This window comes from Polyodon spathula, chromosome 1, assembly GCF_017654505.1.
Source record: "Polyodon spathula isolate WHYD16114869_AA chromosome 1, ASM1765450v1, whole genome shotgun sequence".
NCBI lineage: Eukaryota > Metazoa > Chordata > Actinopteri > Acipenseriformes > Polyodontidae > Polyodon > Polyodon spathula.
Window position 1 is genome coordinate 64,217,234 of NC_054534.1, and position 24,286 is coordinate 64,241,519.

Sequence of the window (24,286 nt, forward strand, 5' to 3'; positions counted from 1 at the left end):
CAGGTGTGAAGGACACACAGCGATGCACTAGGAATGTGATCGAGATCATTGACATGGATTTTGCCTAGATGTATTTGTAATGTTGTCAGATTGCCCCCACGCTTTATGTACAATGTACACGTTTACCTTCACACATTTAATGCATATAAAATGTTCTTATAACATTGTAAGTGGCTACTTCTGATCATGTTAGTTTATTTATCATGGAGGCGAGCAAAGAGTAACAGAGAAAATGCGTGATTGGAGGAATTCACCAAACAATCAATTATAAACAAATTGTGTATTGGGTTAGGGAGTTCCATCATAATTTTAAAAGCTTAATAAATATATAATTAAGTGTTACATACATGTTATATATGTATAATAACAACTACAAACACCAATGGCATTTGAAACGTATATATTTTTTATATAGCCTACAATTGAACATACTAAAATACATAAAAAAGTCATCATAAACAAATTCATTCCAAATAATATACAGTATATTGATGGATTACAGTATTTTCTTTCTTTTTAACCAAATAAAAATTACAAAATGCACATTAAAAGAGTTGTATATAATAAGCTGTGGCAAAATATCCCCCCCCGAATAAGGGTAAATGACTAATGGGTTTTATTTTTTTCATCCATGCCGTCCGATTTTTGCCAACATGCCAGGTAATCGTAAATCAGAATTTTATATGTGAAGTGTTCCAAATAAATGTACATTTTGTATGACAAAATTCACAATTTTAAATGAAGTTTAGAAAGTATAGACAAAATAGATATTCCCATTATTTTTTATTTCCATCTGACTGCTTTTCGTTAATGAGAGAGCCATCTCCCTGTACGTTAAGTTTCCATAACAGCGAATTATGCTTCCATTCATTTATCTTGATCTCGTTAACACATGCATTTTGATTAATGAGTTCTCCTTAACAAGTCGTTGAGACAGGAAGGAATGTAGGTGACCTATGACAATTAAGCTTTTTAACGAGAAATACGTTCATTAACAACCTCGTCAACTCAATTTCAAAGCATTAACGGATTGATTTAATTTAATACATTTCGTTTGAAAATCACTTGCTAGTAAAGCTCTAGTTTGATTCAATAACAATGGTTTTGGAAAATCCTGCCCTTTATGCCTTAAACATTATCCTAATTTGATGTATAACTCTGTATAAACCTTTACTTTCTCAGCTCTCTGCCTTCTTCCCTGCTCATTCTACCAGCTATCAGACTTAGCCACCATGACTCTTTCTTCTTCTTTTACCCCAACTTCTGACTCCTTCTGTCCTATCATCCCCTGCCCTGCTCGCTCCTCCCATCCCCAGCCCTGACTGTCCTCCACACTCCGCTTATCCCATGAGCTGCCTACTGCTGAGTGGAGACGGAAGAGTTTCAAGCTACCCTTTGATTTAGACAAATTCCACTGCCTCCTCTTCCTTCTCAACAGGCCTCACCTCTACCAACCACTCCTACTATCAATCTATCATGCTGTCCTCCACCAACAACCCCCGTCGACTTTCCTCAACCTTTTCCTCACTCCTCAAACCCCAACCCCCTCCCTAATCCTCCTAAAACCCCAATCCCCTCCCCAATCCTCCTCCTTTACACCTTCTGCTCTAAAGTAGAGGACATTCAGAAGCTATTCTCTAGACCATCTTTTCCTACCCCCTTCCCACCTGAACACACATGCCTTTTTGCCCCTCCCCTCATTTTCAACTTTCACACCTCTATATGACTTGCGCATTGGATCCCCTTCTTACTCACTTTTTCCCCACATTCTTGATCTCTTGATCTACCACTCCTATTATGCACTGGACTTGTCTGATATACACACCATGCTACTGGACCCTCAGCTAATGCACTATACTTACACTATTGCACTACTAATGTCATTGTAGATATAACTAGTTGTAAACCCAGCTTGTTGCATCCTATCTCATATTGCATTTTAGTAGTATTATTTGCACTAACTGTAAACTATACTGTATTTAAATATGTATCTTGGATTGTAATCGTGTACTGGAAGACAGGTTGGAGCATGTTAGCATTGCACAGGCTTTAATGCACCTTTAGCACATTTTTCAAAATATTTTTGCAATATATCTGTCTGAAGCTTTCTTGTTCCACCATTCAAGCTGCAGCCAATAGATACAAAATACTGACCAGCAAATATCCAAATTAAAATACTCCCTACCTATGGATGTCTGTGACTCCTTTCCTTAAAATAACCTAGTTGTCTTTAATTAGCAACAAAAAAATAGATGTGTATCAGAATATAGAACAAACATCTAGTTCCAGGAAGTCTAAGTGAACAGTAGATTTTTTTTTTGGTTTCCACACTATATTAACTCCAGCCTGGGAGGTACAGACTGGGACACCTAAAGCAAGCCATAACACCACACTTAAAAACTGCGGTTCTAGGTTTTTAAAATTATATCCTATTTTCAAAACATGAAATAGATGTTTTCAACTGAATAGCTGTAAAATTGGTTTAAATTGACAGTAATCTCTTTTCAGTTTGTGACCTGACTGGCAATAGGATGAAACAAAACGGGCCCCTTTTTTGTTGGCCTGTTTATTTGAGGCTATCTGAGGCACAAAGAAAATCAATGCACATCAGAGTTGCAATGATTCTGGTACCCTTAGATAATTGAAACTCATTTGTGGATGTAATATGAATCCCAACAAGTGGTCTGCAAACCTAGCTTCAGAAAACGCTGATACTTTATGGTGTGAGACGGTCGCTAACCAATTAATGAACACAAGTCACTCTTTCATGTATATGTAGAGTAATGTATAACTACATTGACTATGCCACATGGCATGTCTTGGTTTGGGGGTGCTTTCAGCATTTTCAACATAATGTTGAACATTCTCTACAAAACTTACACTGGTCTGTTCAGTTAAAAATAGGTAAAACCCAAAATTTTAATTACTTTTATATCAAGAGTAATCTGAAGGCACCCACACACTATTACACATGTTGGTTTTAGACCAATGGGATAGACCTTCAGTATATTGTTTACTGAAGAAAATGTACTACTGAATCTATGCCAAGAAGTATATTCCAGTTCTGTTTCCTAGTGTGTTTATTTTCTTCAATCATTGTCCAGAGCAAGTTTAAATCATCCTGCCAGGCTGGTCAGGGAGCTTGCAAGAGTGGCAATTATAAGTATTGAAAGTGCCCTAATAATGTATTGACAACTGGGGATTAATTTGGGTCTGTTAGCAGAAAATGTTGCACTTCATCAACCTGAGACAGGCTCCAACCAAGCCATCATTCAATGTCACCAGAAAAAAAATATAGAAAAGGTTACAGTCAATATTCCACATGGATATAAGCTTTCAAAGAATTGCAAGTGTGGTTGCAGGATGGATTTTATTGAATCAATGCAGCTGTTTTAAAAAATATATATATACTCTCAACAGAATCAATTTGAATAGAATAAAAACTGTATGGCAAGTACAATTCCTAATGAGACATAACTAAACCAGGATACTGATTTTTTATTTCCACTAAAATGTAATAAGAAATATCTTAACCAGTAACTTTATATACTTTGGCTTTTTTATCTGTGTGTTCACAGATTTCACTGTAAATGTTCCATAATACCATAACAAAATGTACAATGATACCATAAGATAAAAGAAAAAAGCTACATAAATATCAGTCTTCCATGTAATATAAGAATCATATGAAAAACAAATCTAGAAAACATGGGGAAACAGGGAATTATATCTAATATGATTTTATTTACTACAAACAACCTTCACCCATTAATAACTAAATCATAATCACGCCGTTAAAATTAGTGTTAAAAGGTTGGTAAGACAGTTTTCTTTTTTGTTAGGTTTGTAAAAAAACTGTTTATTTTGAATATTTCTCTTGTTCTGTCCACTGACTCTGTGCCTAAACCACGGGTTATAAACTCTAGTCCTCAGGGATCTCCAATTATCCAGGTTTTTGTTCCAACCAGAAAATAATTATTTTTTATGAAAATCCACTGGTTTGCATTGCCTATAGAATTATCACATGCCCTAGACTTTAGTATGAATTGGGACATTTAAGTGTTTCATATGCACATTTTAAAATAACTATTAAGTGCTGGTTGGATTAAAAACCTGGACTATTGGATGTCGCCAAGGACCAAAGATGAGTGTCCCTGTCTTAAGCACTGAGGAACACCACACCTGGAAAGTCTCACTCTTTGACCTTGAATCTCACTCTCTGGGGCTGTGAATCTCACGCTTAAGGAAATCCAACCCTTGGCATCTCTAGTAACAACAAAACCAGGAAGTGAGTGAGTGTTAATGTATGTGTTTGTTTACGTTTGTTATGGATATTGTGCAATTGTACCGAAGAAAACAATGAAAAACTTAATTGTTTCAGGCACCGCTCTACTCATATACTTAATGGGGACATAGTTAATGTGTTGTGCTTGAATTCAGTTCGGCATGCTGTTGGATTATCAGTTTGAAACAGGGATTAGCAATGTTAGTCATGTTCATCAGAAGCCTCAGGAGAGCTGTAGCACTGGATATTGGCAAGGTGAGGAACAATTGCAAGAGAGAATGGATTTCGAAGAACAAAACATCTGATGATGGTGTAACAGTGTGGATTTGTTGTATTTGTATGCATGTTTGATTTAAAATTGAGCACTTTATTTTTGTGTATGTATGTCCTTCCTTCCCCTACGTATTGTTGATTATTTATATTGCCTTTTAAAAACAAAGCAGCAGTGGGCTTGTTGGGATTAAACTTTGCTCTCCAGATGGTGTGGTAGTCCTCGTGTGATTGGGTGATTTTTTAAAGATGTTTGTGTCATATCTTTTTTCTTTGTTTTAAAAGATTTTGCACATTTCCCTTGTATTTTAAACTCGCCCTGGGAGTCACGGTTGGAGCGGATGGCTGCAGAGAAGTAACTGAGCGATTAAGAGGCATTATACTCGCTGAGTTGGAAAGCACCCGTTTGCGAGATGTTGTGCATTTTGTGTATCCCTAGCGGTGAGATGTCTGTAGCAGACAGCCTTTTTTCTGAGGAACTTTTGAAAGAAAGCTTTGCTGCCATCCCTGACTCCAAGGGCAAGCCTACCTTTTTGTTGTCACTTTTATGTCGAGCACTGTTTTGTTTATGGGGTGCAATTCCCCAGTTGCGTAGTCAGTCTACAATGTTCTTTAAATTATTCTACCATTTCTGTAACTGAGACAACTGGACAGCCTTTTAAAGCCTTAAAAAAACCCTCAGAAATATAGTTCTAGTGCCTTATTAATTAAGGTAATTAAAAAAGCCATACAACAGCATTTAATTTTCTTATTTCGTAACTACCGATCTGAAATGGCAGAAACGTGAAATAGCTAGCATTCTTTTTTTATGGCAATTTTCTACATATGTACAAGTAGAAATGGTTTACAGTAAATCACTTACAAAAAATCAAGTCCTGTAAACTTTGTAGATTGTCCAGTGCATTTACAGTATTTCACAGTAAATAAAGTTGGAACACAAAAGCGAGCCTACCAGTACATTTTCAGTTCACAAAAACAAAAATGTGCTTGCTATATTTTTCAGATAATGTACTGCTAATCAGGGTTTAGCACTAAGTTTTATAAAAACTTGCAGCCCCAACAATTTTGTGTTTGGGCTGCAATTGAGCTGCATTTTGTGAAGATCTTGACATGATTTAGTTAGGGTCTTTTCAATATTCACACATCAATTGTGTTAAAATGGGAATGCTAAAAATAGCAAAAAAAAAAACAAATAACAAAACAAAAAGAACAGTAAGCAGTAAGGTGTTACATGTTAACCATCAATATTTGTAAAAAAAGTTTTAGTATTTAGTATTTTAAAAGCTGATATAAGGCTAGTATAGTCATAATGAAAGTGTATTCTCCAGGGCTAAAAACACTGTGACTAGAATTGTACATAGGAGATTTATATTAATGTTAAGGTGCAAAATGTAGTGTAAGCTTGGAGACAGCCACCAGACGTTTTACTTTGAACACCCAGGTATTTCAGTAGACATGGGAAAGAATGACAATTCCAAGAACAGAGAAATTAGATTGTGTTGGTTTACATGCAGAAAATGTTGGTCAGTGAGATGAACAAGGAAAAAGAACAGTGGAAAATCATAATTTTCAATATGACTTTATAAAAAATGTAGTCACTGGATCTGAAAAGTTAAACCGTCAATGTAATCTAAGTGTTTTGGTGGGTGCTGCTCTTCCTAACACAAATAACTTGGGACCTGTCAACTCCTGATATGCTATTAATATATGTGGCAGAGTAGGGGGGATGAGAAAACAACTGAGTAGGGGGAGGAAAAAAAGTTATCCCCAAGACAGGATAAAGGACTACATCTCCCAGAATGCCACAGGAGTGAGTCAGAAGTAGGTACACCTGCCTCCCATCAGGGTAATGAAGCCTGGGGTGAAATTTCGCGCTGTGACCAGGTCGTCAGGTTGTGTTTTTTCACAATACGGACATTGGACCTAGCAGTCATGGGTCCATTGAACCAGTGAACTGGGTTTGTGGCATGGTTCATGGTTGTAATCAGAGGTATTGTGGGATAGAGTTTTATATTTATATGAATTTGCTAAAAGCTGGCTCATAAAACAGGCCAATGAATATTAACAACCCAAATGTTGTTATATACTTTGAAAGAGCAGACTCATTACAATGTTAACAGATATTTTAATTGCAAAGTAGAGACTTAAGAAATATTTATAATTTAACAAATATCAACACCACTGGATATAACTAGAGAAGTGTCAGGAAGTGTGTGTTGGTTGGTCATCATTGGAACAGAAACCTGAGCAGTGCAGAGAAGGCAGCAATGTATTTTTTAACTGGACCTGTATATAGCTTGGTACAGGGTGCTCCTGAGGTGATGTCTCCATGAAGTTACCCAGTGACTTTGATTCTTCATATAAAATAAAGCACTATGTGTGCCAGTTCTGAGTGGGCCTTAAACAAAGGTCAGCCCACAGATTGATGTCCACTCTATCAGAACCTTTGACAGTAGGCTTCACAACGCTAGTGATTTCGGGGGTGCTGAATTAAATATATGCAGAGAAAAAAAAAACGTTTTTAGTCAGACATTTGGCAGATATTATTTTACAATAACGGTTGCTTTATATTTGAATGCTACTGTACTAGGAATGCTTCAGGATGCTCAACATGCTTTGCACTGCATACATTTGTTATGTAATATAATGTATTGTATTCTATTGTATTCTACAGAGATTAAACTTGGTTAAACCAGAGTCTACAACCAAGTCGCTTTTGAATGCCTAAACCTTAAAAGTGGTGGTCATAATAATATAACTATATAAATATCACCACAAATTTCAGGTTTAAAAAAAATATCATTAACTATAACACAGTCTGAATGACTACAAAATTTAAACACACTGACTTTTTTTAACTGGATGTCAGTTCGTTTTTTGTCTATTATTCAAGATTTTCCCGATACTATTTTCTAGGAAATACACAATATTTTGATTAAAATGCTGTTTTATTTTGACTCTGACACTGTAATAAGCAGCTCTATACTGTATCCTAGGATACAGCAGACGTTTAGATATCAGAGGATCAAAGAAATGTTCAAACGCGGTTCTTTGTCACTTCACAAACACCTGGTTATGTTGGCCAATCAAAGTCTAATTATTGTAGCAATTGCTGGGCATAGTAACTACTAGCTTGATCGAAAACTAAATTGAAATATTTGAAACAGAAATCAGTTTATGAATATTCAAAAGAAAACAAATGTTTCAAAGTATACAAAAAAGGAAAAATAGCAGAAGTGGGTCAGATGAGGCAGCGGATGCATAGCGCTGCAAATACTGCTGCATTGAGGTACATGCTCATGGTGACAATAAAAACATACTGAAAAATAAGTGACACTTAAACTAAACAAGAAAGTGAACTGAGAGACAAGCAATATGTAGCTTTTACACACGCTTTAATAAAAAGAGAGCGCAGAATGACTGGCACTAGAGTTTGTCAGAGCGTTGTGCTTTGCTGGACAACCACTGTTATTGTAGAGAGGTATGTATTGGTGACTTCGTGCGACAGTACTGTCCATCAGCTAAACACTGCATCTTAATCGTAAATATCTGACAGAAAATGGTGATGCTTTAGTTGGTAAACTTATGGAACGCATTGATGGAAATGTCCAGTGTGGATTTTGATGCGTCTCCTGATGACTTGCACCGCCCAGTTACTGTCAATTCTTTTCTTTTTATGATTTCAAGGCGAATAAACATGGCTTGTTTTGTGCTGATGTCATGTTCATTCCTTCTGCAGATACTATTTCCATCAGCTCCCGATTGCCCAAATGTTCACAAAGTACCAGCTACTGTGCCGTGAAAAAGTATTTGCCCCCTGTCTGATTTTCTGCATTATGGCACATTTTTCACAATGAATTTGGTCAGATCTTTTTGTGGGTTGTAGTAGTATATAGAGGCAGTCTGTGAGAAAAAATTACAGCAAAGTTTGGTGCTTCTTTCATTTGTTTGGTGTGCAAGGTAATCAAACATGCAATCTTCAGGTGTGAAAAAGATAGTGCCCCCCCGTGGCAGAGTGTCCCGCCCCTTTGTGTTTATTAGTGTTTTATGTTGTATGTTGTGTGTTAATGTTGGTGTTTATGTATAAAATACACAGGATATAAATATGGGTTATGAGCACGAGTGTTATAAAGTGTAATTTGTATTTAGACACGAGGATGGCACAACTCACACCACATGCATATTTAAGTGGGAATTGATATATGAGCACGGGAGTACACAGATTAGTTCACATGCTGGGATTCAAGTGAATAATTGGTAATTGAATCCCAGCACAATTGTATATATACATGCATGAAGCACTCACTCGGGGCTGTGTGTTCGGGAAGTGGAGAACGGGTGAGAGAGAAGAGAGTTAATTTAAAATAATATAGCAATTGCTACAGCTTGCTGGAAGTGCCAGCACGGTACGTGTGTTCTGTTCGTCCACTGTTTGTTTGTCTGTCTGTCTATTTGTTTTGGCCCAGGTGCCGTTTATTTTGTAACAGTGTTTGTGTTTTATTCAACCTTTTATTTTCTGTGTGTTTATTAAATAGTTAATGCAACCCAATTAAAGGGATAATTAGGGTCGGCTGTTTGAATACTTTGGTTAACAATCAGGCCTAATTTGGGCCAGCCCTGCCCAATATAAATCTGACTAACTTTGGCCCTTACATGAGAGTGAAGATGTCAGCACACAGGTTCTAGAGGCACATCATGCCACGATCAAAATAAATTCTTGAAGACCTCTGGGGAAAAAAGTTGCTGATGCTTATCAGTCTGGAAAGGGTTACAAAGCCATTTCTAAGGCTCTGGGGCTCGACCAAACCACAGTCAAAGCCATATTGTCCAAATGGAGGAAGTTTGGGACAGTAGTGAATCTTTCCAGGAGTGTCCGACCTGCCAAAATCTCTCCAAGAGCAAGGCGTAAAATCATCCAGGAAGTCACAAAGAACCCTAGAACAACATCCAGGGATTTGCAGGCCTCTCTCGTCTCAGCTAAGGTCAGTGTTCATGACTCCACCATCAGAAAGACACTGGGCAAAAATGGGATTCATGGCAGAGTAGCAAGGCGGAAACCACTGCTCACGAAGAAAAACATGCTCGTCTCAAGTTTGCTAAAAAGCACCTGGATGGTCCTCAAGAGTTCTGGAACAATGTTCTATGGACAGATGAGTCAAAAGTGGAACTTTTTGGCCAAGGGCCCCGTTATGTCTGGCAAAAACCAAACACTGCATTCCACAGTAAGACCCTCATAACAACGGTCAGGCATAGTGGTTAGTGTCATGATTTGGGGATGCTTTGCTGCATCAGAACCTGGACGACTTGCCATCATTGAAGGAACCATGAATTCTGTTCTGTATCAGAGAATTCTACAGGAGAATGTCAGGCCATCTGTCCATGAGCTAAAGCTGAAGCACAGCTGGGTCATGCAGCAAGACAATGATCCCAAACACTCAAGCAAGTCTACATCAGAATGGTTGAAGAACAATAAATGTAATGTTTTGGAATGGCCTAGTCAAAGTCCAGACCTAAATCCCATTCAGATGTTGTGGCAGGACCTGAAATAAGCAGTTTATGCTCGAAAACCCACGGCGCTGTGAGAGACTGATCAATAACTACAGGAAGTGTTTGGTTGCAGTTATTGCTGCTAAAGGTGGCGTAACTAGTTATTGAGCCTAAGGGGGCAATTACTTTTTCATACAGAGGCATTGGGTGTTGCATAACTTTCTTTAATAAATAAATAAATTTAGTAACAACATTTTATGTTATTTGTTCACTCAGGGTCCCTTTTCACTAATATTATATTTTGGTTGAAGATCTGATAACATTCAGTGCCAAAAATATGCAAAAATGCAGAAAATCAGACAGGGGGCAAATACTTTTGCATGGTACTGTAACTTGGGAAAATGTGGCTTCAACTTGCACAGATTCTGCCTCATCATACATGCCAGGGACATTAAAATTAATCAGAAAGCAGAACTGCTACGCTTCATGTTCCACATGTAAAGTGTGTGAATTGAGATTTATTCCCCCTGATTTATACCGATGTTTTAATGTAAAACTGTTTTTTTTTTTTTTTTTTTTTTTTTTTTTTTTTTTTTTTTCCGATTTTATCCCTATTTTAATATATGTAAAATAAACTCCCAAATTCCCAGAAATTGTTTTTAAAGATAAAAACAAAAAGGCAGAACACTGTGTATATAGTAATTACACTTGTGATATGTGTTGGACCTTGTTGTATTTCCTATCTTTCCAGATCACTTTTTCAATATTATGGACAGCTTTGGTTACTCTGATCTATCCAAAAGCTTAGCATGTTTACATTCTTGGCTGCTGTCCAACAATTACAGTGTACGGTATGGATGTGATTCTCTCCCATGTCACCAAATGCAATATCAACTCATGCTGCATGTAAGTATCATCTGGGATGCAAGTGATGAATAATTGGTTTTGTGTATGTAGACACTATTAAACATGCTTTCATTTTGTTTAAACAATATCAACTTGAACTTCAACGGTACTTGATCAATTGAATACCAAGACTACATAATAAATCCTTTTCAAATGTTTACTTAAGTGATTCAAACACTTCTTGATTGCTGCTGTCATTAGTGTCTAGACACATGCCCAATCTTACAGCTTTTTTTGAAAGTCTGTCTTATTTCCAGATCTATCTTGATCTTAGTAATTGTATTTCCATTTTTTTTTTTTTATTGGAAATGTATGAAATGATTGCTCAAGTACTCTGCAGGAGGTTGGTCTCTATATTGCCAGGAAAATAAAAGAATGTCAAAACACAGCATGCAAACGTTTTCAGGAAAGTTATTATTGTTCGTAATTGAGAAGCTGATACATTTTATATATGTTTTTAAAAGCTGCTGTTTTAAAAAAAAAAAACAAATTGTTTCTGTTTCTTCAAAAAATTTGTTTATTTCACCATATTGAAATGAATTCACAGGGTTTTCAACAGAGAAATGCCATTTTAAAGAAGAGATTTCACTAGAAAGTAAAACAATCAAAAACGGATTATTAAAATGTGGTTATTTTAAAATGCAGTATATATGTAATAGCATAAGTTGTTTATATTTTGGCAGCTGTGGGTATTACTGCAGTTGAGATGTAACTGACTTGAGTTAATTTCATTTTCCTGAGAGATCACTATACCCTTAGTGAACCCACATGTGTGGCTGAGTGTCCAACACAACCCGATTCAGAATGGGTCAATCAGAATTACTACTGATTAACCAATTACCTGGAGAGAAAAACGTTCATCAATCATATGCAAATCAGCCTTTTTTGGGAGGAGCTTACCTTTTTGATAAAACTTAAGGTTATGCTGTATATTACATTAAAGATCCCTGCATATTTATCAGAAGGCTGTGAGACAATAGTGCTGACAATATTAAAAAACCTTGGTTGGGTTTTTCACATTTTAGTAACACAAATTAAAAAAAAAAAAAGAAAAACGATCAGTGAGTGAAGACATACATTCACAAATTGATAATTTGAGTTACCCAGGAGCATTGTATCTTCTGTTTATATCATGCATTTACTCAATATGATAGATTTATTGAAGTACTTTATTTTTGTTTTACGGTTTAACATTGCTATTTATGTGGGGGGCTCTGAACTCAAAGCTTGACGAAGCTGCTATTGTGACATCACTACCATCTAGCCACTGAAACATGAAAAAGAAATACTACAGACTACATGAAGACTACTGCTAGTTATAGCATATACACTTAAAGTTATGTTTCTGGGAAACTTCCAAACCTGAGATTTATTTTAGGAGACACCTGAATTTGTGAGATAATTGTGGTTAGAAATATAATGTAAAAAGGAAAAGAATACATTGATGAATGGGGCTTTTATGGTCCAGTTTTGAGCTGCTGCATTAGAAGAGCTTGGTATCGATGAACCACAGCAAAGCTTTAACAAAAATTGACTGCTGGTTGAAATCAGCACTATTCTCTCCCTGCACTTCAAAATCATTTATTTTCTTACTTAGAACAAAAAATACAAAAAAAAAACCTGCCACTGTTCTTCAGAGAACAAAAGGTAAATTACAATATAAGTGCTGCTCTTTACAGCAAAAAAAAAAAAGAATATGGCAAGAAAAATTGATTATTTCTTCTGATGCAAACCACTGAAATGGGTTAAAACAGAGGTGTAATTGTGCTGTGACAGTCTCTGGGAATAATGGTCCGATAATCTTACATTAAGTGCAATTTGAAAATGTAGCACTTCACATGCATTTCTGTGATTAATAACCTTTGATAATTTAAGTGCTATTTTTTGCTTACTTTACCATGTTTCTGATTTTACAATTAAGTATTTTTAACAACGATCAGCATACAGTCATTAACTGTTTATCTGAGCTATCATATTGTTGCAGGAAAAAAAAACCTGCTTATGTAAATAGTGTTTGTGGGAATGTAAGGTTGGCAGGGATGGGGTTAATTCTGTCCCAGCCAACAATCACGGCTGTGGCCATTCTCTAATTAGGTAATTGCGTGCTAATTGGAGAATGTCCACCTGTATATAGGGGGAAGAAAATCCTTTGTTTGGAAGAGGGAGTTAGGTGAGTGTTTTTGACCTGTATGTTTGTAACTGTAGTGAAAGCGAATGCCCGGCCTACATAACATTGGATTGTTTTGTTTAACCTTTCGGCCCTTGTGCTTGTTTTGTTTGTTCCTGTTTTTGTGTTTAATAAACATGCACAACAGCACTTCACTGAGTCTCCAATTCCTGCTGGTAACATCTTGGGCCTTAGCGCTATCTTGTCACAATTGGTTTGAGATGTAAGATAGCACCCCCTAGAGATTTAGAGCAGGACTGCAGTTTGAAAAAAAAAAAAAAAAAAAAAAAAAAACAAGAACAAAAAAAATAGGCACAAGGGCCAAAATAAAAGGTTAAACAAAACAGTACAATGTTACGTAGGCTGAGCATTCGCCTTCACTACAGTTACAAACACAAAGGTCAAAAACCCTCACCTAACTCTCTCTTCGAAACAAAGGATTTTCTTCCCCCTATATACCTTATGTTCTGACCCACACTATTTACCCAAGCAGGGCTTTTTAAATGGCTAGTCTGTTATTAGGCTTCCAAGCGCCAAAGGTTGGGAAGCCTATTGTTATTGTTAAAGTTTTTTTTTTTTTTCTTCACAAAACTTTACACTGCTGCTGCTTTGAAGCTGTGTCACTGATTAGGTTCTGACCTGGCAGGTAACAAGCTGGATACATTGGCTATCAGATGCTGAAATAATTTTGCTGCTGCGTCCTTGCAATTGGCGCTGTGACGCATTTTTCGATAAAACCTTTCGAAATCTTCTTCTTGGGAACCGGTGAAGTGATTGATCTGAAACTTGGCATATATCCAATATATACAAAGTTTGTGAAGCAGAAGTTGCTATGATAAATTTTAGTGTCAAAATGGCTGCCACAAATCTTATCGAATCGTGCCCCTAACAACAAACTGCTGTTGTTTGAAAACAGATTCTCCAACAAACTCCAAACTTGGTAGTTATCATCCCAGTAACAATGGAATACAAATATGTGAAAATGGTGATGTTTTATAAAACAAGATGGCCGCCACTTATACGTTTACATTTGAAATTTAAGCCTGCGTCAGTTGACAAACGATTGTCTTTACTAACTCCAAACAGCACAAGAATCTTCTCTGATACTGTATCAATGCAACTGACTTTTAAAAAAATGGTGTTGACCGAAACGAAAATGGCGATTTGATGCATTTTTTTTAGAAACCTTTCGAAATCTTCTTCTTGGGAACCTGTGAAATGATTGATCTGACATTTGGCATATATCATCAGCATCCAAACCCGCATCAAGTTTGTGAAGCAGAAGTTTCTGTGATAAATTCTAATGTCAAAATGGCTGCCACAAACTTTAATGAAACGCGCCCTTAACAGCAAACTGCTGGTATTTGAACACCGTTTGACCAACAAACTCCAAACTTGGTAGTTATCGTCCCAGTAATAATGGGATACAAATATGTGAAAATGGTGATGTTTTGTAAAACAAGATGGCCGCCGGTCATACGTTTACATTTGAAATTTAAACCTGCGTCAGTTGACAAACAATTAACTAACTCCAAACTTCACAAGCATCATCCTTGACACTGTAGAAATTCAACTGACTTTTAAAAAAATGGTGTTGACCTGAAACCAAAATGGTTGTTTGATGCATTTTTTTTTTTAAACTAAACCCGCTTCTTCCAGTAATTGCTTAAGTGTTTGGTACTGGTACTGGGGCTTAGAAGCTGTAAAACTGCCTGGCAGTTCTAGTTATATTTTAATTTATAGTTCTATATCCCAACCTCAATGAATGTGTAGGTTAGCCTGGTTAGATGAAGCCAAAGTCAGAAATGACCAAATTATCATATCGCTGATCACTTAAAGGTGTTGAGCTGGCTGTTTGCAAGGACAGCAACTTAATCACACCGACTGTATAACTGCGTTGGGATCATCTTTTTGATGGACCAGCATAAGGCCCCTTAAAAGTAAAGATATAGAAGTAAACAACAAGGAAATTAATATGTTTTTAGAGACCTGAGACAGATGTCTGTCAAAACAAAATTCTGCTGAACTTACAGAAAACATGTCTTGAACTTGACTGCATTATTGTTCTATTTATGCAAGGCTTGTATACATTTTTATTTACTTATGTGATATACTGTTGTGTATATATATATATATATATATATATATATATATATATATCTATATATATATATATATATATATATATATATATATAAAACAGAAAGAGCTTTTTTTCTTATGAAGCATAAGGAACGGTGTGATCAGAAAGTGTATGTTGTCATAAAGCAATGCATTAGTAAAACTGGCAACAGTATATTTCTATTGCGGGGTTAAGTTGGGTTATGCATTGACTATTAATTAGCTGGTAGCTGCAGACTGGTGTTTCACCTGAAGTGTGAATAACCCAAATAATGATTTGAAACTACTAAAATAAAGCTGAACTGCACAAAAAATGGAAAAATGGGTCAAACAAAACCAGAAAAAAACACATTTTAAATGGAAAAGCGAACCTCTACTTTATCAGACATCGCAGCAACAGTCACATCAAGTCTCACGCACTCAGCGTGAGACTCGCTCACTTTAATATTATCTCACTCTCATCACATACAAACCTGCTTATCTCACACATACGATTTCTTATACATTACAAGAAAAATGTATCATACATATCTTCACCAGAATATGAAGATACCAGGGATCCTAAAGGTTAACACATAATGCAAGTATGGTATCTATATATTGGTGTTTTATACTAAATTCAATTTTGGAACACAAAAGTATTCATAATCCTGTGTAACTGAACACAACACAGTAAAGAAAAAAAATAATCTGCATTGAGTGCTGCTGCTGGTGTCACTTCCTAAGAGTGCTGTTCCTCCTGAAAAAACGGCTTGTGGAGTTTATTATTAATACATAATAATTTAAATCAGAGCCTAGTGTGTACCTTGAGCATTAACTTCACTATGTGTACCATTCCTGGGAGCTGTCTACATCAATTGAAAAATATGTGATGCGTTACCTGTAGATCAACATATCTGTGTCACAACAACTCTGAATGACCTCTTTACCAGTTTTGGATCTTGTTACTGATAAGGCAGGTGAACTAAATTTGAGGGATTTATTTATGGAAATAGAACTGTTAAACAGAGGTTCTTAAACTCTTTTGATTGGGGGACCACTTCTTAAACTGTTTTGATTAAGGTTCCCCAACTGTAGAAAAATGTTTAATGTTTTTTTTTTTGTCTGTTGGTATCACAAGGCCTGTCTTTCAATGTAACAATTAAAGACCACTTTTTTTGCACATTATAAAAGGGAGCAGGGCAAAGCCCTGCTATAAAATGCATTTGTTTTATTATTATGATTTATGGAGTAAAATATGACAGCAGAAAAGCTGTGTGTTTGTTATTGTTTGGCAGCATGGATGGGGAAGCCCCATTCACACAAAACCCGGTGCAGAAGGTGGCCATCTCCCAAGTTAATTGATTAATTTGTTGCTAATCAGGAGATGGTAAGCAGTATAAAAACCCTGCAGTTTTCCCTGTTCAAGGTGGGTGTTCAGAGAAGAGGATGAGAGCGAGAGAGAAGAGCAAAATCAAAGTAAAAAGAACAGGATTATCTAGAATCAGTGAAGGCGACTGCCCAGCCTGACCTACGTATCAGTTTTTGTTAGCAAGAGGTGTTTTGTTTAAAACTTTGTTTTTGCTCGGCGAGCAGTGTTTTTGTTTGAATATTTATTTTATTATTTTTGTGAATATACAGGCTGCCGCAGAGCACTTTTCATACCCCAGTACTGCCTGTGTGTAGTTTCTGTTTCTGGCCACCACACTCAGCCACCCTGTCACAATTACATATATGTGTTTTTTGCAAAAGAGAGGCTTTCAGAATTTTCTGATGACAGCAAAGCTCGTAGAGACCTATCCAAAAAGACTCATAGCAGTAATTGCTGCAAAAGGTGCTTCTACCAAGTACTAACTTAAGGGGCTGAATACTTATGCTACCAATAAATTTCATTTTGTACATTTTTTGAACATATGGTAATTTTGGTGTAAAACACCTCACTCCCAAAATCACTAAATTATTGTAGCACAGAGCATCAAAAGGGCCTCAGTGGACAAGGGGTTACGAGTTATATACCAAAATGCAAATAAAATAAAATAGAATCCTGTATAAAATAATCTGGGTTATAAAGCACACAAACTTTGTACAAAAATGCATTTGAATTTTGCACTTGTACGTGGACTTCCATAATTATTTGTCAAGAGTTCATGAAAACAAACACTTCACTAGCAGGCACAAGTTTTTTCTAAAGGCAGAATCAAGGGGAAAAAATCCCCCCATCTGCCCTTGCAAAACATACATCTCTTTTGAATAGCTATCCCCTTGTCTTTAGTGATTTGCCTTTGCCACCGGCTTGGGACACATAACTGTTGCTGCAGTCAATTATCTAGCAGGTAATGAATGACTTCTCCATAAGATATTAATGCTGAATTACATATTGCTATGCTGTGTTGTTGTGTCTCAGAAGATACATTTCTTTGTTTTTTGACCATAGGATCTGTGTCTTTAATAAAAACAATTTGGGTCACTGTAGCAGGTTAGGAACTAAAACTGCTCTTGTCCTTTACACTAAAGACTAACATGCAGAATGTAAATTCTGCTGAAAACAGACTTTTAAATCATGGGTTACATTAAACATTGAGCCTGAAACCTGGCTGTTATCATTTTAAGTAAGCTAGCCTTATCACCATTTCACTCTGAACCATGAAGGTCCCTTGAAAAGATTTGTGTTTTACCCTCTGGAGTGTTATATTAATGTGCATTGGGTTTTAGGTAGGGAAGGTTGAGCTCGTTGAGCAGCAAGTATAATAGGTTAGGGATGATGAAACTGCCACTATCTGTGTCTTATTAAGAGTATTCTTCACCCTTCAGGATTTAATTTAAATGTCCATTAGGGATAAAATAATGAACCGTAATGGCAGCTATCCTGAATCCATTATAATTTTAAATCCAACTTAATTGTTCAAAGATGTGTTTGATTTATTGCAGAATTTCTCCATCTCGCAGCAGGGGGACTGTACTTGTCTTTAAATTTTAAAGCAAACAATATTGTGGCTAGGAGTAAAGGCTGGTCAGTGGCGAGAATACCAACACCCAGAGACAATAACTGCAGTTAAGTGCCTTGGCACATTTTTAATCAACACAACAAACAAAACACTGAAACTAAATAAAGGATTTAAACAAAACACTACATATAAACTCAAAATACAAAATAAAACAACCAAGTTTGCTATCCCAGTGAGTTATTCTTGCTCTCCTTCACTTTCTCTCCTCTCTCCTCTCTCCCACTCACACTTTTACACCAAACTAACATCCTTTGTTCACTTTTATAGGGTGTGGTCATGGGTAATTGATAACCAATCATTAAATTACCACCTGGCCACATTCTATACTTTTTCAATCACTCATCAATCAATCAATTAATCAAACAAGCAATGCCATGTTGCTGTGCAAAAGGTGGCCACCTTGGTTGCAGATTTCTTCACCAAGATGGCCACCGGCCACCAAACTCTCACACACACAACTGTTTACCCATGTGCAGAGCATTTGCTCTATCATACAGCCTGTCCTACTCTGTCACTATATATATATATGTTGTAGTCAAAAGTTTACATATCCCATAGGAAAATTCCTTTGTAGCAAAAGTTTCACTTTTGTGAATGAGGAAACTTCATAGACTCAATTTCAAACAATAAAAGATCCAAACTACTTTTTTTTTTTTTTTTTTTTTACCATCATCATGAACGATACAGATTTGCTTAACATACCGTAAAAAAACGCTGTATAAGTCGCACCGGTGTATAAGTCGGCGTCGTCGCCCCCCCCCCCCCCCCCCCTTTTTTGAGACAACAATTTCAGGAAAAAGCCTATAGGTCACACCGGTGTATAAATTGCTAAAAAATACCTAGAAAGTAGACATATAAAATGGTTTTTACAGTAGCGTTCAGTGCATGCACACACACTGCTTCTCATTGCCCAGCAAACCTTCCTCTTAAGACGTTTTGCAGTTAACTGTACCTCAGACTACCTAATGATAGACTTTAATCCTTGGAGGAACTCACTCAACTTTCTTGGAAAGGTCATGCTCTTTAAATATCAACATTAGCTGAAACACAAATATCATTAATTTTATTATATATTCTCTAGAAAACCTGTTTTGGAATCAGGACTTGAGCTGCCTCTGATGACAAAGACTACATCACTCTCTTTTTTTCTTATCTTATTTAATCAATTTAATCTCCTTCCATTCTGGACAACAAGTGGCTTTCCTGAAAGCCATGCAAAGCCAGCAGAAATGCAAGGGCATCTTATCTTGATTTAATTCTTCAGAAATAGAGACAAGAAGAATCCCACACTTCTTTTTGAGTTTTCCGCAGATCAAGCAAATTATTTGTATTAATCCTTGCACTTTCTATCATGCAGGTGGGAGTGAAATCAAATTATGCAGCTTGTCATTATTATATATGTCTTGTACTTAATGTATTCACACAACTGTATTATTCATGGCATGGTCTACATTTTGCTAAATTTACGCAGCTTTATTTAGCTCACACTGTTTAAAAAAAAAAAAAAAAAAAACTGCCCTGTTTTTATTCAGACCTCAGAATAGTTATCTTCTCTATGTTTCATGTATTCTAAAATATTGAAATTTTGCATTTACACATACTTATGTACCTATTAAATAAAAAATAAATAAAATAAAATAAATACATTTTGTTCTGCAAACTATTTAAACAAACACATGTCTCAACTGCGATGTGGGACCACCTTTTACCTTTACCCCAATTAGCATTGTTGTAACCAGGTCCGCTGGGGATGTATATCAGTTGCACAGTGTGTACCTTTGTTGCTATTCATGAATGTAGCTTCTATCTGCAAGTGCCTGCCACAATAAAGAGCCTTTTCTTCATCTCTGTATATTATTCCGTGAGTACCGACACAGCACGCTACAATATTTATGAAGAAGTAGCACTGTGTGCATCTACATTTTTCTTGTGACTGAACTTGACCCATTTCATGATCTCCATCCACTGCTATAGAATATTATTTTCAAGCTATATTATATAGTAACTGGAAAAGCGGTTCTCAGTATGTAAAAATGTTTGACATAAAGAAAGATGGTTGCCAGCCAAGACAGCTTCCATATACAAACAGTATAACTGAACACCTGTGGTAAGATCTAGTGAGCCTGTATTCATTAGCATATTGTGACAATTAATTTAATTAAAGTTTGATTACATTTGTCCAAAAAATGCATAAAAAAGGTTACTATGAGCTAAATGCAGAGAAGCACAATAATTTAAAGAATGTGTGTCTTCAATTCCAATATGATGTTTCCATGTTGGAAAATAACTTAATTTACACTTGTTAATGTGAGCTGTGGAATGGTTCATTTTGTTACAAATTGCTTTAAGAATCTGAACCTTGGTGTTAAGATTAATTTAATCTTAGCTTCAACTCCCAAGAGACTGCCAGGCAGCATTATTTTGGTGTGATTTATGGAACAATTAAGGTTGATGTAATTATTACAAGTATGTTATTAATCATGCTATACATTAAAGTAGCCAAGTCACTTATAGGCCATACATGGTGTCTGACAAAGCATGCTGTAGCCAAGACTTGATCCAGACATACTCTATTGACACATGACACCAGTTTAATTGGTCTTGTCTTTTCAGGCCAATAAAAACACCTCATTTTAACAGAAGCTACAGTACAGATAACTCATTGAAAGTGGAAGTGTGGGGGGGATACAACATGATTTTGTGCCATTTAGATGATTTACAAGTAACAAGAAGCTGTTACATTCTAATGTAGTTACTGATGTACTGTATACATATACGTATATATATATATATATATATATATATATATATATATATATATATATATATATATATATACATACACACATATAGTGCCTATACCACACACACAGTGCGTATATATTTCTTAGTGGTTTAATTAACTAAACCTGTTAGAAGTATTTTCATGAATTGGTTTTACATGTAAAAGTATATGGTTATTATGCAATGATAACAGGGATGACCACATATCATTGTACATATCCAGACACAGAGAGTGAATGGGGGGGTGGGGGGGAGGCTATTATGAGCAAAAAGCAAGTTGTAATTAAGGCTTAGTCACTGGAGCTGAGCCCTAGAGATGGAGGTGACATGCTGCTGTTGAGAAGAATGTGTGATGAATGCCTAAAGCATGTAGCGAATAGTACTGGGTTTAGCATCAGAGTTCCTGCACAAGCGATACAGGGAAAGGGATAAAAAAGTGTTGGATCTAAATACCCTCACTAAACTTGTATATGCACTCTAACACTGTAAAAACTTCAATGGGATTAATTCAGTTAAAGTCTGAGTCACTGTTTTTGTATTGATTTATTTATGTATGTAGTCATTTATTTATTTAGAAGGTAAATTGAACAAATGGAACTTCATATAATTGAATGTGTTCAGTCCACTACTGGGGCTGGCACATGATACCATAATAAAGTTTTTTGTTTGCTGAGCAGTGCCAGTGCAGCACCATTTTTGACAAAAAATAAAAAAAGAAATACGATTGTCTTGCCGAGTTGCTTGCTATAGCACAATGGATAGGAAACTGGCATCTGATCTCTGAAGTATTAGGATAGGATATGGCTCTCTCTCTCTCCCTCTCTCTCTCTTTTTTTAATAAGCATCCTAATTAAAAATGATTACTCATACTGATGATACTGATAGCCTTGTTTTGCTAATTGCATCAATCTGGAGTTGATAATGGTAAAACTATTTATCAAGATAAACGCAGCAAAAGGGCAGAGCGCTGTCGGAGTCTAGGGAATGCAGCACCTCCCAACACAACACACCAGTGTACTGGCCTTGGTTATGCCCATATATTACTTTTGTATACTCTTTCAGTATAGAACACTTGGTGTGTACCAGTTTAAAACAAGTAAACAAATGCAGATGTTCAACTTTTTTTTATTTTTGTGTGACCAACGTTATGTAATGTAACCTAAAAATCTTTATTTAAAATGTAATCAAGAACTAAAAACAGAAATGATTTTGGTGGTAAGCAAAATTATACAAAGCACTTCACTAGGTTGCTACTGGCAAAAGGATGTCATCAGAAAAAAAAAAAAAACTTATGGCTGTCAAATTATCAATTCCAACCCCAGCAACATGTTGAGATGTAATTAAGGCCCAGAATGGTAGCATTTGCAGTATAAATATGTCAGACTTATCAAGCTGTTTTGACAAGACCACTACATTATAATTCTTTAATAGAGGATACAGCTGTCTCAGATGGTGCCTGAATTAAGTAATCTGTCCAAAGGGTGAGGAATTTTAAAGCTATGCTATCCTTAAAGTCATTTAGACCTGTCCAGGTAAAAAAAAAAAAAAAAAAAAAGCCATCCTCTAAAATCAGACTTGCATAGTAATATTGCGCATGACCTTTGCTGAACAGCCATGAGTTTGCATTGCTGATTTACATTTTTCTTGTTATTCTGCCTTTTTACAGAGATGGGGGTTGGGTTTTAAGGGCTGTTAGTTTAAATTGAGAACTAGGTGCTTTACAGTAAGATTAGTTCCAATTTCAGGACAAATAGTCATTATCAGCAATTCTGAAGGCAACTAACATGTACTTTCTTCACAATACATGTCTACAGAAAGATGTTTTTGTCAGGATTTTAATTAAAATGTTAAAATATATGTTTATTTTGAAATGAAAGTCTTTGAAATTAAATTTACAGTGCCTAACCACATTTCAAATGCACATTGCTTTATCAGCTGAGTTTTGATTTTGAATAAAACCAAGTTTTGAAATATATTGTTACCTTTTTTAATCATTTGGATTCAATTTTAAGTAAAATATACATCAATCTACAATATACCACTTTATAATAAAACTGTAAAACAAAGTTTGGCACTGTAATTCTTTCTTTGTCAGCAGGCACGGAATGACAACATGCCATTTACAAGATACAGGATGGATATTGTTAATATATTGGCTGGATAAAAACCCACATAAAAAATACTAGCAGGATTAAAAAAAAACATTTTTTATATGTTCAAATGTTGGTTTTTCACTGTGTAGGCTATAAAAGAAAAAAAAAAAACACAGTGCCAAATGACCTTTTTAAATACAGGCCAACACAGATGTGATTTTAGCCAGACAAACCCAGACAGAGCTGTTCTTCAGTGTCCTTATGACAGGGTGCTGTATATGCTATTAGCATTTGCTTGCTGTCTTGCCCTATAATCAAAACATGGCCCATAGTCTGTAATGCAGTAATACTGTAATAGCCTATATGGTTTTGAAAAGGGATGATAAAGTATCTTGATTACATCCCTGGATTTAAACATACACAGATGTAGTGTTGTGAGCCAGCCCAAAACAGCTGTGGTTGAAAAGGTGTAACATTTCAAGCAAGCTCTGGTCTGTGTGGCACTCCAAGAGGTCACCTTCTGTACCAGTCCAGGAGGGCAAAGAAAGACTTCCTGCTGCTACTAAACATAGGAGGAAGCAACCTCAGAGTCTCTCTCACACCAAATAAATGTACTGGGAAACAGCATTTCCTTCAGCAGTCTCCTTTGTGCTTCTTAAAATGTCACGGTGAAGGACAGCCAACAGTATTCTTTAAGGTGGATTTAAAGCCTTCTTTAATGCTACAGGGAGCCAGCTGGAAACCATGAGATGACAGTGTCAAGTAATGGCTTGTCACAGTGGCTGAGTGCAAACTAGTGTTCATCTGACTGTATTGAATGCACTAGACACCTGAGACTATGGGACTGCAGTGTAGCTGCATATTTGCAATGATCTTCAGGCTAACACAATCCCAAGGAAACTATAGCCATGCCCTGGTCCAATTATTGAAGAACTGTTCTTTTTCTCATGTGCAGTAATAGCAATGCACAATACATTGTGTACAATACAGTTTACAGTGGTCTGAAGGATTTTCTGGCTTAGACGTCTTGCAATAAGAATTTCTGGTCATTGGAAATTCATCTTAACAAGAACTGACCAAGCCATTCTACCCTTACATTAAGTTATCAAAATGCAGCTTCACTGACAATGTGTTTGTGTGAACAAAAAAGTTAAATTGAGATTAAGCCGTGCTCAGTAAAGGCAAAAAC

General features: G+C 36.1%; 1 protein-coding gene across 1 annotated transcript in view; it reads right to left on the reverse strand.

The window, feature by feature from the left end:
* Nucleotides 1–1,207: 1,207 nt before the first annotated feature.
* LOC121322461 (polypeptide N-acetylgalactosaminyltransferase-like 6) overlaps nt 1,208–24,286 on the reverse strand; it is a 159,749-nt gene continuing 136,670 nt past the window's right edge. The window contains exon 5 of the mRNA XM_041262537.1: nt 1,208–1,362. Coding sequence (XP_041118471.1) covers nt 1,208–1,362 — 155 coding nt within the window. The remainder of the gene's footprint in view (nt 1,363–24,286) is intronic.